Raw genomic sequence first — 18,250 nt, 5'->3', positions numbered from 1 at the left:
CCCACCCCTGCAGAATAAACCCAGGTCCCGTGCACCGCACCCTCGGAAGTTTCCCTACACGGAACTGCTTAAATCGCTGGCTTTTCACCAGGAGGTGTGGACCCAAAGGATTGTTTGCACCCATGAGGTGTTGAACCTTGGACCTTGAAGGGAATGAGACCCCAAGACCAAGGCCTTCACCACTTGGGCCAACCCCTTGGGGTTAATTTTAAAAAATTAAATCATAGAAATTTAATCAAATACGATAAATCTGGCCCATGGGCCATAGTTGAAGGTTAGCCCAAGCTTTGAATCTAATGCTTGGGGGTGATGACTTCCTTGTATCTATTTCTTTTTCATCTTAGCTAGGTGGTTACTCTTGTATACATCATGTGTACTTGGGCTTTACCTAGACCTTCATTCTTGATAAAATTATTACAAACAAAAAGAAAAAGGAAAAAACCCAACGACCCTGTCAGGCTGATCCTATGATATGGGTGGCATGGCCCTAGTCCCATATTTTCTGGTTGGGTTTAGCTCCAGTACCATTTCTAACAATCCAAGGAAGACCCAAACCACATCTAGTCTACTTTGAAAGGACTAGTCAATGTTACAATTGAATCTCCTTGGAATTCATTGTGAAGTGCAAGAGCTTCTCCTTTCCAAGCAGTGGAATACCATTCACCAACCACCTTCATATACACAATTTGAGCTGTCACCAAAAAAATTCAAGAATGACTACAGCTTGGAGTCCTTGTTAAGCAAGTTATGAGTTATATCTCTTCATATTAATTGCACACTAAAATTCTTCAAGTATATTCAATCCTAATTCTAGTTCCAAACATAAGACAAATGTCTAAAACAAAAACCCAGCTGCTTAGTGCCTAATTTTGTTTTAAAAGAGGCATGAATGAATCTAGTTAATCTGATTATTGATACTAGCCTGAGTAATCACACATTGCTTTAAATCTTGGTGATGATTAATCTGGTACATCATAATGCCTGGTTGTTTCAGATTATACTTCTATCCAAATACTGATGAAGTCCACTTATAGATTCTCCTTAATGTTGAGAACTTCTAAGTAGTGTAAGATTAACTTATTTCTCTTGGGTCATGAGTGTATCATTCTCCACAAATGGCGAGGAAACAGTTTGCTGGTTGTTTATTTGGCCATATTATCAGTATTCTCATTGTAATGTTTCAGTGATGTTACATTTCTAGAGCATTTATTTGCACGATAGTGGTGTCTTTTTTTTTTTTAATTTTTTTTTAAGAACCTAGATGAATGGCTTATTGGTTTAATTGTGATTGACGAGGTCATAGCTAAATGTTTACAAGTATGATTGAATTGGAAATTGGGCGTGTTTTGGGCTGAGCTAAGAATCATCCAAAGTCAACCTGAATTAAATTTGGAGCATGCAAGTCAAAATGAAGCTTGGGGTGGGATTAGGTGTGGAAATTTGTGTTCACATGTCGTGTCAAGTTATGAGTATTAGACTATTTGGGTCAAAACGATTCGTTTAATTATACTGGCCAGATCCTAACACCCGACCCAACCCATTTAATTAATGGGGGGCATGACACTACCCACTTAACCTATTTAGTAATGGGCTTTGCTATATACAGTCGGCAAATGCAGTCGGCGTGCAGTCTGCTGTACGGAATGAATAAAAAAAAATTATAATTTTTTTTTTATATTCAGGGGGACCTACATGAATAAAAAAAAGTTATAAAAATAATTTTTTTTTTCATGTAGGTCCCGTATTAATTCACTTTTTTACAGCCGACTGCACGCCGACTGCAAAAAGTATTTCTCTTTAGTAATTAACTTTTATTGGAACCACCCGTGGGTAGCCCAAGTGGTAAGGAAAACTTGTGTGCATGAGCTCCATGTCATGGGTTTGATTCCCCTTGGGATCAAATTCGATTTAAATGGGAGGCCATGGTGGTGGGTTGCTGTAGTCTCCCCGGGAGTTTAGGTTCCATGGGTGAGTCCTAAGGGCTCTATTGTGGGGTGGTTCCCCTGTCATAAGAAAAAGGTAATTAACTTTTATTGGGTTAACTTGGACATGACTGTTTCAACTCATTTAACCCGTTTGTTACAAATGGGTTGAGCTGACTCGTTTTTATTTTTTAACCCAATTAATATAATTTTATATATAATACAATGATAACTATATAAATAATTTACAATTACATCTAGATTCATGATAAAATATATTATTATCAATATCCAAACCAATAATATATATGAAAACTAATATTTTCGTAAAATAAAATTACATCTAACAAAAAAGATTTAATAATTTGAGATCTAACATAGTCAAATACTAATATCAATATCACATATTCCCAACTACAAAAAAAGACATATAAGACTAAACATTTATAAAATTTAAAAATAGAATTTATTTGTATTACATGGTTGATTGCGGGTTTCGTGGGTTGAGCCACAATTGACTTGTTTATTAATCGTATTTTATCGTATTAACCCGTTTTGGCCTGAACCCATTTATATCAAACCCAAACCCGTTTATTTCATGTTGTGTTTGTGTCAGGTTCACAGGTTGTCATATATTGCCACCCCTAGGTGGGATTGTGTTCTTCATTTTGGTTTATGGCCTGGCTTTTAGGGATCATTTTTTTGTGTCGTTTATCACAATTGATCTATAGTTTGAGTACATTCTTTCTAATATGAGTTTAAGAGGGAATGAGACCCATTGGGTGGGGGTTTTTCTTTTCTGTTTTTTTGTTTGACCTCATCTTCTGAAAAACTCATATTCCTTAAAACTTTTAAGTCTAACTGCTTGAAGTCCTTGTATATTATTTTGTAAAGGATGCTAGCATTGGGGATCCTTCCTGGTTGGGACTTTTTTGAGCATGTCAAGGGTCTGATGGTGTGATATGTTTTACAGACTGCTGCCCTAGATGGTGAAACTGATTTGAAGACAAGGGTTATATCCCCTGCTTGCATGGGAATAGATTATGAACTATTGCACAAGATCAAGGTAGGTTTCTTGTAACTTATTTTAGATGGACGATTTGTTGCTAATTTACTCTTTTATTGCAAAGTTAGTGATTTAAATGTTCTTTTCTCCGACTCTGTTTTACAGGGTGTTATTGAGTGTCCTGGTCCAGATAGGGATATTAGAAGATTTGATGCAAATCTTCGGTTGTTTCCCCCATTTCTTGATAATGATTTGTGCCCTTTAACAATTAAAAACACAATTCTTCAGTCATGTTACTTGCGGAATACAGAGTGGGCTTGTGGAGTAGCCATCTACACTGGTATGTGTAAGAAATTTTAAGGTCATAGCAATCAACATACTTGGATGTTTCACTTTGTCACATGCGCACACAGAACCTAGTAGGTTGTTTCTCATGTGCCTCTTATTTTTTATTTTGTAATTTATTTCCCTTTAAAAATTAGGAAAATGAAAACACTAATGCAAAGGATCAAATGATTATTTTCATTCGCTTGATATTTTCTACTTTTGACAAAGATGGGGGAGCAAAATAAGCATGTAATACACAGAGCTCACTGGTTATAGGTCATTTGCCTGGGACTATTGGAGTGGGATAAATTTGAAGTTGACTTAATCTAGTTTTGTTTTGCATAGGAACTGTAGAATTGGCTGGGGGTTGGTGGTTCAGGCTTGCTTCATCCTTCTATTCTTGGTTGTAAGTGGCCATTTAAATTAATGATGCAATATGGGCAGAATTACCATGCCCAACTGTGTATTAGGATAGAATTGAGTCCAGTAAATTTGTGGTGGATTCCTTTCTTGATAGGTAATAAAAGATTTTATTCGAAGTAAATAGGCATAGCCCAAATACATAGGAAGTATACTAGAGAATACACCTAAGTACAAGCTAAAGCAAAAACAATACTAAGAGAAAGCGTTACAAATGTTGATATCCCTCACAAGATTGTTCACCCAAAAATTTAAAGTGCTAAAGAAAAAGTCCATAAATTCTGTCATTGTGGGTTCATGATCCTCGAAACACCTCCCATTTCTCTCAAGCCATAAACACCAAAATAAACATAAGGGAATCATTCTCCCCTCAGCTGAGCTGCCTCCACTTCCCGCTGCACCTTGCCAGCAAGCCAAAAAATCCACCACATGAAAAGGCATTACCCAATCTATGCCTTTGCAAATAACTCATTCCACAAAGCCGTCGCCATTTCGCAGTGCAGAAACAGATGGTTAACAGATTCACCATCATTTTTACACATGAAGCACCAGTCCATCACATATAAACCCCTTTTTCCTCAAATTATCAATAGTTAAAACTTTCTCAAGCGACACCAACCAGCAAAAAAACGCGACTTTACCCGGCACTCTAGCTTTCCAAATACAATTTCAGGGGTATGTTATATTACCATGACTATTTAACACCTTCTAATAGGATTCCACAGAAAATCTGAACTTATTATCTTGAATCCACTGCATCATGTCTTCCCTGGTCTGATCAATTTTAGAATCATAAAGTTTTACATAGAAATCAGCAGCTTCAGTCACTTCCCAGTCCTGTAAATCTCTAGTAAATTCCACATTCCAATTCACCATGTTGTTAGAAAACAAGTATGAATCTGCCACAGCAGCCCCTTTGTATTTAGCAATCCTGAAAAGGCTAGGAAATGCTAATTTAAGAGCTAAATCACCACACTAAACATCATGCCAGAAAAAAATATTGGACCCTGTCCCCACTTTGAAATTAGTGTTTTTGACAAAATCCCCCCATCCCAATCGAATGGACTTCCATAAACCCACCCCAAACACCCTTTTTATTTCTTTAGTGCACCAATTCCCCCACATCCTTCCATATTTAGCATCAACAATGCATTATTCTCATGGTTATACCTCCAAAGCCGCTTCCCAAGAAGAGCTTTATAATAAGTTCTGCACACCCAAACCACCCCAAGACACCGAGTGCAAACCTTATTCCAACTCACCAAGTAATATTTTTGTTCCTCCCCAATACCATCCCAAAAGAAATTTCTAAAAATCCTCTCAATTTTATTACCACCCCCGCTGGAATAGGGAAAAGAGAAAGGAAATAAGTAGGTAAATTAGGTGCTTTTAATTATTATAACTCTACCCCCTTTGGACAAATAGATCTTTTTCCAACCAACTAGTCTCCTCTCAATCTTCTCAATCCCCCCATCCCAAATAGACACAGATTTGCGGGGAGCCTCCAAAGGTAACTCAAGATATTTCATAGGTAAAGAAGATACTTTGCAGCCCATAATATTGGCCACAGGGGGGTTGGGAGTGTGTGACTTGAGAACTTTTAATAAATCTTTATTGGGGAAATGGCTATGGAGATATCACTCGGAGGGGGGATCATTGTGGAAGGAAGTTATTGACGCTAGATAAGGAGCTGTGTGGGGTGGTTGGTACTCCAACGAAGTGAGAGGGGGGCATGGTGTGGGTTTATGGAAGTTTATAAGGAGGGGGTGGTCATGCTTTGAGAAACATATTCGTTTTGTAGCCGGCGAGGGCAATCGAGTAAGTTTTTGGTGGGATGTGTGGTGTGAAGATTATGCCTTGGAGAAAGCTTTTCCGGTTCTCTATCGTATTGCCACTAATAGGGAGGCTTTAGTGGCGGATATGCGGCTACCCTCTCATGGCGCTCATTAGTGGATATGCGGATAATTCCCAATTGTGTTGCCAATATCGTATTGCCACGATTGAGAATTATCTACTGTATCAGATTTTTTTAGTCTCTTATACTCCATGGGGACTTCTCTGGCTTAGTGTGATCGATTGAAGTGGAGGTCTAACAATCACAAGAAATGTACTGTTAAGGAGTGCTATAAAATTTTGTCAACACAAGATCATCCTCCATTCCCTTGGAAGAACATTTGGAGGGCTCTTGTGCCTTTTAAAGTAGCTTTCTTTGTATGGAACGTCGCCCTTGGGAAGATCCTGACCACGGACAATCTGAGGAAGAGGGGTTGTGTAGTGATGGATTGGTATTATTTGTGTAAAATGAATGGAGAATGTGTGGATCACCTATTACTGCATTGCGAGGTAACAAGGGAGCTGTGGGATGAGATCTTTCACAGGGTTGATGTTGCTTGGGTTATGCCTTCGAGGGTGGTGGATTTGTTGGGTTGTTGGAGGAAGATACAAGGTTTTCATCAAGTGGCAGCAATGTGGAAGATGATCCTGTTATGTATTATGTGGTGTATTTGGTCGGAAAGGAATGTGCTTTGTTTTGAAGATAAGGAATGCACTATGGTATAGCTGAAGAACTTTTTTCTTCACACTTTACTGCTTTGGTTTTTTGCTATTGTACTAAACGCAGACAACGTTCATGATTTCTTGTTTTTAATTCATCACTCTTAGAATCTATTTAGGTGTTCTTATGTATACTTCCTGTATACACGGGCTATGCCTATTTCATTCAGATCAATAATATTTATCTTTTAATTATAAAAAATATATATTGACCAAAATCATAAATATTGCTGACTGAACCCATAGGGACAATTTTAGACTTAGTTAAATTGATTCTAAGCCCGGGTACAGCTTTGAAGCATAACAATAAAGCTCTTAAAGCTTGAAGGTGATTTTGATTAGCATCACTGAAAATTAAAGTGTCATCCGCAAAGAGAAGATGAGAAATAATGAGCAGCCCCTTGAAACATCTCCCACCTTGAAGCCCGACACAAAACCTCCATTAATTGCCACTTCAATCGTACGACTCAAGGCATCCATAACTAAGACAAAGAGAAAAGAACTACTGAAAAAACAAGATTTGTGGTTGTCAAAATGCAATGTCTTATCCATGAACACCATTTCTCCCCAAAACCAAATCTCCCAAGCAAGTAAAGGGAAAATCCCAATTGACATGGTCAAAAGCCTTTTCCATATCCAATTTAACTAAAATTTCAGATTGTCTCGTCCTTTTTCTACTTTCCAAACACTCATGAGCAATTAGAACCGAGTCAAGAATTTGCCTTCCCTTCACATAAGCATTTTGAGACTTTGTTATAATCTTATCCATAACCACACTAAGGCGGTTAGCTAGCACCTTTGAGATGATCTTATAAATCGCATTTACCAAGCCAATCGGGCAAAAATCCCTCATTTCAACAGCACCCGCCTTCTTAGGGATAAGAGCTAAGAAAGTCGTATTAAAACTCTTTTAAAATTTCCTGAAGGTGTGAAATGCATCAAAAACTTTCATAATGTCATCCTTCACAATATTCCAACAAGCTTGGAAAAATGCCATGGAAAAACCATAGGGACCTGGAGATTTATCCTTAGACATGCCCCAAAATGCCCCTAGATGCCAAATATGGGAGCATTTGGGGAGGATGGTGCACTAAAGAAGCAAGAGGGACATATGGCGTGGGAGTCTGGAAATTTATTCGGAATGGATGGAATAACTTTATTGGTAACTGCAAATTTGCGGTGGGAAGAGGCACGTGCATCCGCTTTTGGCATGACATTTGGTGTGGGGATGTCGCCCTGAACAATGCTTTCCCTTCTCTTTTCAGGATCGCTTTTGATCAGGGTTCCTCGGTAGCCGATAATATGTGTAGTGCTGTTGACTCTACCCAGTGGTCTGTGAGATTCTCTAGAGCTGCCCAGGATTGGGAGGTGGGAGTCATCACTGATTTCTACAGCGCATTATATGAAGTTAAGGACTGGAGGGGAGGACTGCTTACTTTGGATATGCACAGGAAATAAGAAATTCTCAGTCTGTTCTTATTACAAGGCCTTGACAAATCACCCTTGCAACGTCTTCCTGTGGAAGAACATCTGGAGGTGCAATGTTCCCCTTAAGTAGCTTTCTTCGGATGGGTGGGTTCTCATGGTAAAATTCTGACTATAGACTAGTTAAGAAAATGTGGACTCTACTTATTGGATTGGTGCTTCATGTGCAAACATGATAGTGAATCTATGGACCACCTCCTTCTTCACTGCGAAGTAGTTAAGACCTTGTGGGATGAAATCCTATCCAGGCTTGGTATTGCATGGGCTATGCCTAGGAGGGTGATTGATTTATTGTCTTGTTGGCAAGGGATAAGGGGCAATTGTCAGATAGCTGCTATTTGGAAGATGGTACCTTTATGCTTAATGTGGTGCACATGGATCGAAATGAATAGACGTTGTTTTGAGAACAAGGAACGCTCCCTCGACGGTCTCAGGGCTTTCTTCTTTCATACCCTATTACTTTGGGCATCCTCTATTGTATTGAATGGAACAAGTCTTCATGACTTTTATGCTACTATTTGTAGCACTTAGTTTGTAACTAGGCTCTCTTTTGTATACCCCTTGTGTACTCGGGCTTTGTCTTTTTACGTGGATCAATAAAATTTTTTACTTATCAAAAAAAAAAAAAAACAACATCAAGAACTTCATCTTCCTCAAAAGGCCTCTCTAACCAAATTGCAGTGAGATGATCAATGGAGTCAAAAACCAACCCCTCTAATTTGGGCCTCCGCGAAAATTCTTCCTGAAAAAGTTTCTTATAGAAATTCACAATATGATCTTCAATCTCTTCCTTATCACAAATCACATTATCACCTACATGGAGGACTTCAATGGCATTATTTCTACGATGGGAATTTGCCATTTTATGGAAGAATTTCATACATTTGTCTCCTTCCTTAAGCCATAAAATTCTAGATTTTTGCCTCCATGAAATTTCTTCCATAAGCATAAATTTATCAATATCCGCTAGCACCCTTTTCTTCACTAGAAATTGTACCCCTCAACTCCTTTTCCTCCAGGCTATTCAATTGTTCCAGCAGGAGTAATCTATTGTTATTGATATTGTCAAAAGTCTCTACATTCCATTTATTCAAATATTTTTTGAGCTTCTTTAATTTTCCTGCCAAGATAAAACTGGGAATACGATTAAAGTGATAGGAGGCCCACCACCTTCTAACTCTTTCAATGAAATCTTCCTCCTTCAACCACATATTTTCAAATTTAAAGTGCCTTTTTCCATTAACAATGCCCCCACAGTCCAACAAAATAGGATAGTGGTAAAAAACTACACGCTGTAACCTTTTCTGACTTAACTCTGGAAAAAGAGCTTCCCAAGATGCTGAAACTAGAAATCTGTCAATACGGCGGCCCGCGGGGGGGCCGCCGGGGGGGGGGGGGGGGGGGGGGGAATCTCTTCCATTTGACCATGTGTAGTCTCCTCACGCCATAGGCAAATCAATCAACTGCAACCAGAAATGAGTTCAGAAAAATCAAACATAGCTTTAGAAATAACCGAGTCCCCGACTCTCTCACAAGGAAAGCGAGTAATGTTAAAATCCCCTCCAAAACACCATGGAAGATCCCACCAACTACAAAGACCCGCGATTTCTTCCCACAATAAACTCCTACTAGAATCTGAATTTGGCCCATAAACACTAGCAAAAGCCCATTCGACACCATCGACTACATTCTTAAAGTGACAAACCATCAAGAATTCTCCCACATAATGATCAACTACTTCCACAACCCTTCTATCCCACATAACAATGATGCCACTAGAAGCTCCATTAGAGACTAAATCAACCCAGCCCACATAATTACAATTCCATAAATTATGAATCACCGAATGGCTAACAACCTTTAGCTTAGTTTCTTGAAAACAGTAAATATCAGCCTTCCACTGTCGTAACATATTTTTCACACAAAGGCGCTTTCTTTGGTCATTCAGCCCTCAAACATTCCAAGAAATAATTTTAGGTTTCATGGGATACAATTAACAGCCCTCTCTTTGCGTTTATCTCTAAAGGTACCCCCACCCTTGGAATTATAATTAATCGTGCATTCCAATCTCTTAAGCTCCCTTCCTTTTTAGCAGCAGATCTAACAAAGCAGGATGCCCAGCCTCAATAGCAGTAAGTAGAGCTTTGAATTGGTCTTCATAACCCTCAAAAGAGATACCAAGAAAACTACTAAGATCTTCCGCCTTCCTCACAACCCAATCAGAAGGATTACTAGATTAGTCAATATCTTGACTAAAAGAGCATAGAGGGACAGGATCAAGGTCTTCATCAAAGTCAAATAAATCACTAGATGCGCCTGATACAGAACCATCCCCTCCACCTATCACCAATTGCAAGTCAAAATTAAAAGTCTTTTGATAAATAAACAAATTGTATTGTTCAATGGCAAAGCCAGTATTACAACTCTAACACCCTAATTAGGATGGCACATTAGAGACAAGAAAATTATCCAGGGTCATGCCATTAAAATCCACAGCAATAGCCCAGTTACAAAGTGTTCTAAAAAATAAAAGTTTGAACTCCTCCATTGATCTTTTCTAGTCTTCAAAGGTCCGCTCATTTCGCTCCTGCCACACGCACCACATAATGCATAGGGGAATCATCTTCCAGATAGTTTTAATCGGTTGTCTGCCCCTTATATTTGACCAGCTAGCCAACGCTGCCTCCACATTTTTAGGCATCACCCAAGCCATATCCAGTCACGAGAATACTTCATTCCAGAGAGCCCTTGCCATATCACAGTGCAAAAGGAGGTGGTCTACTAACTCTTCACCAAAATTAAAAGTTTTAGAACAAGGAATCTGTGAAGTTGATTGTATAGGCCCTATTAGTCCCTCATTGACAACATCAACGACCTCAATAGCATCCCCATTTGTTGAAACAAAAGAGGACTTCACAATCCCCACATCCGGCATAGAACTCGACTACCTAGAAGCGCAACCAGACTCTCCCACATCTTGCAGATCTTCTTGTACCCCTAATTGCTTCATAGGAGTGGCCTCTAATCTCACTTGCACCAAGCAAGGAGGATCTCCCAAGCTTGTTGGCAAATTTTGTGAAGACAAAAGCTTAGCTGAGACATTTTTCTCCTTAGAAATGGCTTTGAGACGATGCTTTATTATCTGAGTATTTGCTACCTTACGTACTGTAGCGGCTTTCGTTGCCGGGATACTTCCAGAAGGTTCGCTTGCTGCCAGCGACCCACTTTATGGCGTTGAACCAGATGACGTAGCCACAATGGGCTTGGGCCGACGTTTACTCAGGCTTGAAGGGTTGAGAACCCCAGCATTAGGATGTCTCAAGACAGATGGTGGGCTTATGAAATGGGCCATGCGCAAGCCCAGAACCAGAACCCATCTGCCCTCTCTTATGCACTTTATGCCCCTTTGAGGCACAAGAGGACATCAGGTCCATAACTAGGCCCAGACCCTCATCAACCATCATCAACATCGATTCTAGCTTGTCCTTCCAACCAGAGAGCTTTGCATGTAAGTGCCAAAATGACCCTTCGACTTCCCCAAGCTTCTGTAACATCATGGGATTCCAAAAAGCTCCTTTGTCACCAAGGTGAGCACTCTGAGTCCCATTCATCATCTGAGTCCCATTCATCAAACCAACATTTGAAATCCTCTCACTTGAACCTTCCACATCTTTGTTATTAAAATTATTTCTGTGAATGTTACTAGAACAATGGTTAGCATTAACAGGATCAATCAATGCTGCAGTAAAAGGGCTGGACAAAAGGATGAAGCTCCACTATGAGGATTAAGCAAAGCTTCTCTTGGCCTTTGATCCCTCTTTGCATTGCCATTGTTAGAAGCAGCTCTGTTTCCGGTGGCCGAAACAAAGGAAGATGAACTGACGATCTCCAAAGATACCTATTGTCTAGAGTTTAGTGGGTATTTCCTTTGTATACTTCCTATGTACTTGGGCTATGCCTATTCGTGATAATAAAATTCTTATTACTTATAAAAATAAAATAAAATTGTGGTGGATTCTCAAGACTTTGGTAGACAAGCTTCAAATCAGATCTAAGGGGGAATACTTGCTATGTCCTGAGATAATTTCCAAATACCTGTTGTTTTCAAAACATTTTTCAGTGGATGGAGATATTACTTGATTTTGGACAAGAATGTGGATGAATATATTTTGTTAACAGGGTGTCTATGAGGAAAATAATATTTGATTACAGGTAACTTAGTGTAAAGGATACCCGGTGCCAATAAAAAAAAAAAAACTTAGTGTAGAAGATACTGATTCTTTCTCCTATTATTATGTGAGTTGTTAACTTAAAAAAAAAAAAAAAATTATGTGAGTCATTAAAAAGAATAAAAGGACTTAGGTGGCTGGTTGCTGTCTTTTGTTGACCTGTGGGATGCTGCAAAAACACATAACTTCTAAAACACTTAAGCTTGTCTGGAATTTAATATTTCGCCTACTTTGGGCTCTAATTAGTGCCAACATGGCAAATAAATATTCTTTTAATATCTAAAGAAGTTTGGGTTTATTTAACATTAGATGTATGTAACATCTAGATAATTAAAACTTCACTAGGGGTGCATGGAACAAGATCTGAACCCCATGAGTTGCCATGATGTTGTTCAAGGCAGTTGTACCAATTGCTGGATTTGTAACTTCTACATATTCTATTTCTCAGGCAATGAAACCAAGCTGGGTATGAGTAGGGGGATACCCAAACCAAAGCTCACAGCTGTGGATGCCATAATTGACAAGTTGACTGGAGCTATTTTTGTTTTCCAGATCGTGGTGGTTATTGTTCTAGGCATAGCTGGCAATGTCTGGAAGGATACAGAAGCAAGGAGGGTATGTCAAAACTAATCTCATGTTTCTTATGCGGTTAAAGTTCTTTGATGTGTGAAAAAGAGTAGAAGTTCTTTGATGGGCATGTGATGCAATTTTTGGATTAGAGTTTATGTTTTCTAGGATATGTGGAATTTTTCTTTCTTGGCCACCTAGCATTTCTATTGTCCAGAGTAACAATCTAATTGAACCTTTCTCACCCAATTGAAGACTTTTTGCAGATAGCAAGCTTCATAGCTACTGCTTGTTGGTTAGCCACTTATTGGAGTCTTTCCTAGTCACCTTGCCTTTGATGTCTCACATAGTGTTTTGGAAAATATTGTGTACAGTAATGCATTTTCACCTGAAATTATGCATGCTGATTATCCATGTAAAAAGGTGACTTAATGTAGCATGCTCCATCATTTTCCAGCATTGAAATGAATTCTGTTGGCTTATATCGTATAGCTTCTTTCTATTTTAATATCTTTTGTTTTGGGAGTTGAGTGTTGGGTCCATCTAAATCTGATATAACCTAAGTAAAAATAATTATTTGAAATTTAATTGAGATGGTTAAAAGTTGAACTGATAAAAAATTCAAACTATGGAATTCTAAGCTATATTTGGTGAGTCATGTCCAAGTATCTGCACCCATTTTTGTATCCTTATCCTCTTGTCTGTTGTGAGCATTGGATGAGTCAGGCACAGAGACAGGTACCTACACCTGACACACACACCCAAGGCGATATTACAGAGGATCAAAGTGAACCGGTTTGTCCTCTGCATGTTGACCCAATCTCAAAAGATATAATCACCTTGACTTAATTCATTTATTGTTTTTCTTGTTGATTTTTGTTTGTGAGGAAATCCCGTTTTCCAATTCTTCTTCTATGCGTTCTTATTTTTATTGTTTTGTTAATTTAATTTCCTTTATTACATATGATTCATTCATTATATGGACCACATTGTCCTTTGTCTACTTGAACCTGACTTTCTTGATGAGTTTCACGTATATAACAGTTACACTCATGCTCACCTTTTTGATGTTCTTTTTTATTTTTTTTATTTTTTTTATTTTTTATTTTTATTATTTTTTATTTTTTATAGCAATGGTACGTACATTATCCGATGGAAGGTCCATGGTTTGAACTATTGGTTATTCCACTTCGCTTTGAGCTTCTTTGTTCTATAATGATTCCCATATCGATTAAGGTAGGCTGTTGCACATGATTTTAACAATCTTAGATTATTTATATTGTCATCATTTGGTCTGTCCTATTTTAATTGTTATTTTAATACATAACTGAATTGCAAGAAGTAATTAAATTTTTGCAAAAAACCTTAATGATGTCGAAGGACCTTATAAAATCTTGATTTGTAGTAGAACTTTAGGAGAGGTCCTTAGATGGCATATTTGCTTAATAGTGCTAGATAAATAAAGCGAGCTTCTATTCATGACTTTTTGTCAGCACTTTCTGCTTCTTAGAATGTATATAGGTGTTTGATTTTGTATACTTCCTGTGTACATTGGCATCACCTATTTCATTTGATTTAATAAAATTGTCTTTCTTACTTATCAAAAATAAAATAAAATAAAGGAAGATTATGATACTAGCTTGCAAATTGTCATTTATCAATATTTTTCTCTACGCAGTTATGGTTGATTTAGTGATTATTTTCTTGATGATTATTATAGACGTTTATGGAGGAAAAACACTTCACTCTCATTTAATTGATGTACAAACATATATATATGTATATACACACACACTACAAACACTTGACACTTATACCCTCACACACTTATACTAATTACAAACACATCCTCTGACACTCCCCCTCAAGCTGTGGCATATATATTATATAAACCCAGCTTGAAACAAATAAGTTTTAATCGACTCCAACACAAAGACTTAGTAAACACATATGCAAGTTGATCAGCATACTTCACAAAAGGTGTAGCAATATCACTACTTAGTATCTTTTCTCGAATGAAGTGACAATCAATCTCCATATATTTAGCCATCTCATTGAACACAGGGTTAGAGGCAATATGCACTGTGGCTTGATTATCACAAAATAACTTGAGAGGGGTAGGAGCTGGAAACCCAATATCTTGAAGGAAGTGTTGCAACCATGTCAACTCACTAGTAGTGTGAGCCATTGCCCTGTATTCAGCTTCTGCACTAGACCGAGCTACTACTATTTGTTTTAGACCGAGCTACTACTGTTTGTTTCTTACTCTTCCATATAACCAAGTTACCTCTTACAAAAATACAATATTCAGTAGTAGATCTTTTATCTGAAGGTGATTTTACCCAATGAAGCATTTGAAAAGGCTTCAACCCTAAAATGTCCATTTGGTCGATACAGTAATCTAAGACCAGGTGCTTGCTTAAGATAAAGAAGAATATGAATTACAGCATCCCAATGTAAGACTCTAGGCATTTGTAAAAATTGACTCAGTACACTCACTGTATAAGAGATGTCTAGTCTAGTGATAGAGAGATAATTCAATTTCCCAACAAGCCTTTGATACCTACCTGGATCTCTAAACAACTCTCCTTCCTCTTTCAAAAATTTACGATTTGGGTCCATAGGTAGTGTCAATAGGTCGTGCACTCAACATGCAGGTTTCTTCCAGAAAATCAAGTACATATTTCCTCTAAGATAGATTGATACCTTCTTTAGATCTACTGACTTCAATTCCAAGGAAATATCTAAGCTTGCCCAAGTCTTTTGTTTGAAACTGATCATGTAAACACTGTTTTAGCCTAGCAATTCCAATAGTCACTCACAATAATTACAATGTCGTCCACATATACAACCAACAAAATGTGACTTGTATCACTATGTAGGTGAAACATTGAATGATCTATTTGGCATCTATGGAGACCAAATGACAATACAACATCAAAAAACTTCCTAAACCATACTCGAGGAGATTGTTTTAAACCATATAATGCATTTTTTAACTTGCATACAGTACCTCGATACTCCCATTGAGCAACGAACCCAGGTGGTTGCTCCATATAAACTTCTTCATGCAAGTCGCCATGTAGAAATGTATTCTTAACATCTAGTTGAAATAAAGGCCAGTCTAAATTTGCAGCAAGAGAGATCAACACTGGAACAGAGGAGATTTTGGCAACTGGGGAGAAAGTCTCCTCGTAATCATGCCATATGTTTGAGTGTAACCTTTAACAACCAAACGGGCTTTCAGACGTTCCACCGAACCATTAGGAAGAAATTTAATTGTATATGGGTTACAGCCAACAGGTTGCTTACCAGGTGGTAGTGGAACAAGTTCCCATGTCTCATTATGATGAAGGGCATCCATTTAATTTTTCATAGCTGTCCTCCATCCTGGATCGGATAAAGCATCCTGAATTGTTCTAGGAACAGAAAGTTTTGAAAGTTGAGAGGTAAAGCATGAGAATGGAGTAGATAGGGCATGATATGAGACAAATTGACTAATTGGATGTCGAGTAACACAAGATCGAGTAGCTTGACAAAAGCAATAGGTGGAGAGTCTGAAGTACTAGGTAACGTAGGATCCGAAGATGGAGACACGGTTGGTGAAAGTATGGAAGCTGGCAGCTGTGAACGACGCGAGTAAACCTGTAAAGGATTGGGGGGAGGGGGTGGAGGTAGAGAACCGATGACAGCAAGAGAAAGTGTAAGAGTATGTAATGGTAGAGAATCATACTCAACACTCGAGACTGTGTCAGAGAAATAGGGTATGGACTCAAAGAAGGTAACATCAGCACTAATGAAATAGCGTCTAAGAACAGGACTATAACAACGATATCATTTTTGAGTCCGAGAATAACCAACAAAAAAACACTTGGTAGAACGAGGATCAAGCTTATTGAAACTCGGGCCAAGGTTATGAACGTAGCAAACACACCCAAAGATTTTTAGAGGAAGGATAAATGTTAGAGATGAAGAAAACAAGATGGAGAAAGGAAAGGAACTGTTGAGAACTAATGAAGGCATACGATTAATAAGGTAACAAGCAGTAAGAACACCATCACTCCAAAATTAAACATGCATCTGTAGTAAAAGCGCTCGGGTTACATCTAACAAATGACCATTTTTGTGTTTAGCCACCCCATTCTATTGGGGTGTATAAGAACACAAAGTTTGATGAACAATTCCTTTGCTACTTAAGTAAGTAGCAAATGCACTAGGTAGATACTCTATAGCATTATCAGAACGCAAAACCTGAACCCTTTTATTAAATTGAGTTTTAATTTCTTTCCAAAATACTTTGAATACAAAAAGAAGTTTAGATCTTGCCTTCATCATAAACACCCATGTCACACGAGAGTAGTCATCAATAAATGTGACAAAATACTGAAATGTGTTTGATTCAATGTTGATTGATCCCAATATATTAGAGTGAACCAATTCAAAAGGAATCGAGACTTTTTTATCAATTCGAGGTATAAAAGACACACGATGATGTTTACTAATTTGACATGCTTCACAAGGAACGGGAGATATATTTCTTAAATTCTTAACCTGACGCTTCAAAAGGGAAAGAGGGGGGTGACCAAGATGACAATGCCATTCATAAGTAGATGAGGAGGAGGAGGATGTAAGGGCTTAAGTGGGTGACTGTTTAACATCAAGATAATACAAGCCACCAACTTCATGCTCTGTATCAATCTTATTTCCTGTCTTAGATCCTGAAAAACACATGAAGAGGGATAAAAGGTCACTAAACATTGAAGACTTTGAGTAATTTTATTGATGGAAAGCAAACTAAAGGGACAACTAGGAGCAAATAGAACAGATCGAGATACTGTATGCGCCGAAATCGGGCCTGTTTCGGGTATGTTTCGGCCGGTTTCGGATGAGTTTCGGCCGGTTTCGGATGAATTTCCGCCTGTATCGGGTTTCAGCAATATTGGCTTCAAAACTAATTTGAAACGGGAATAGGTTATTACTAACCAAGGATAAGGTAAGTTGGGTTTACCTTATACGTGTTACCAAACAAGTGTTATTCCAGATAGGAATACACTCTTAATCCAGGTTTTGGCTATCAAATTCAAGATTAGACAGCTTGTACCTGCAACCAAACAGCCCGGAACTTCAGCCTTTGGCCAGTGACGAAGGCCCTTCCTTGTGGCGATGACTATGCCAGTAACCACAGAAAAGGCCGGTGAGTCTACCCTTGGTGCCCAGTACTGGAGACGACGTCGGAAAGTGGCTGGAAAACACTTTAAAGAGATACGGGTCGCTGAAAATGCTTCCACCAACCACCACAAACTGGTCGGAAATCTTAGAAAACCACCAACACTTCAAACAACAGCTCTGATACCAAGTAGACATTTATGGAGGAAAAATACTTCACTCTCATTTAATTGATGTACAAACATATGTATATATACACTACAAACACTTGACACTTATACCCTCACACATTTATACTAATTACAAACATATCCTCTAACAATTATGATTTTGATATAGACGTCCAGTACAGCAATTATTAGCTATATGAAAAACTGAGCTGTTTATTTCTGGCAGGTATCTCTGGATCTTGTGAAGAGTTTATATGCTAAATTTATTGATTGGGATTACAAGATGATTGACCGAGAAACTGGTACTCCATCCCATGCTACAAAGTAAGTGATTTGGGTAAAAGTTCAGCAATATGAAAAATGATTTGGGATGAAGTCAAGTAATAAGTATATGAAAAATGTGGT

General features: G+C 38.2%; 1 protein-coding gene across 1 annotated transcript in view; it reads left to right on the top strand.

Moving 5' to 3' along the window:
- The window catches only part of LOC122304025 (phospholipid-transporting ATPase 2-like), an 85,701-nt gene that overhangs the window by 28,536 nt on the left and 38,915 nt on the right, over window positions 1–18,250 (top strand). The window contains 5 exon segments of the mRNA XM_043116047.1: window positions 2,896–2,988; window positions 3,094–3,268; window positions 12,391–12,557; window positions 13,641–13,745; window positions 18,072–18,169. Of these exon segments, the coding sequence (XP_042971981.1) occupies window positions 2,896–2,988; window positions 3,094–3,268; window positions 12,391–12,557; window positions 13,641–13,745; window positions 18,072–18,169 (638 nt within the window).

Source organism: Carya illinoinensis, chromosome 3 (assembly GCF_018687715.1).
Source record: "Carya illinoinensis cultivar Pawnee chromosome 3, C.illinoinensisPawnee_v1, whole genome shotgun sequence".
In the NCBI taxonomy this organism is placed as follows: domain Eukaryota; kingdom Viridiplantae; phylum Streptophyta; class Magnoliopsida; order Fagales; family Juglandaceae; genus Carya; species Carya illinoinensis.
Note: the sequence above shows the minus strand (reverse complement) of the source record. Positions and strands in the feature narration are given on the sequence as shown.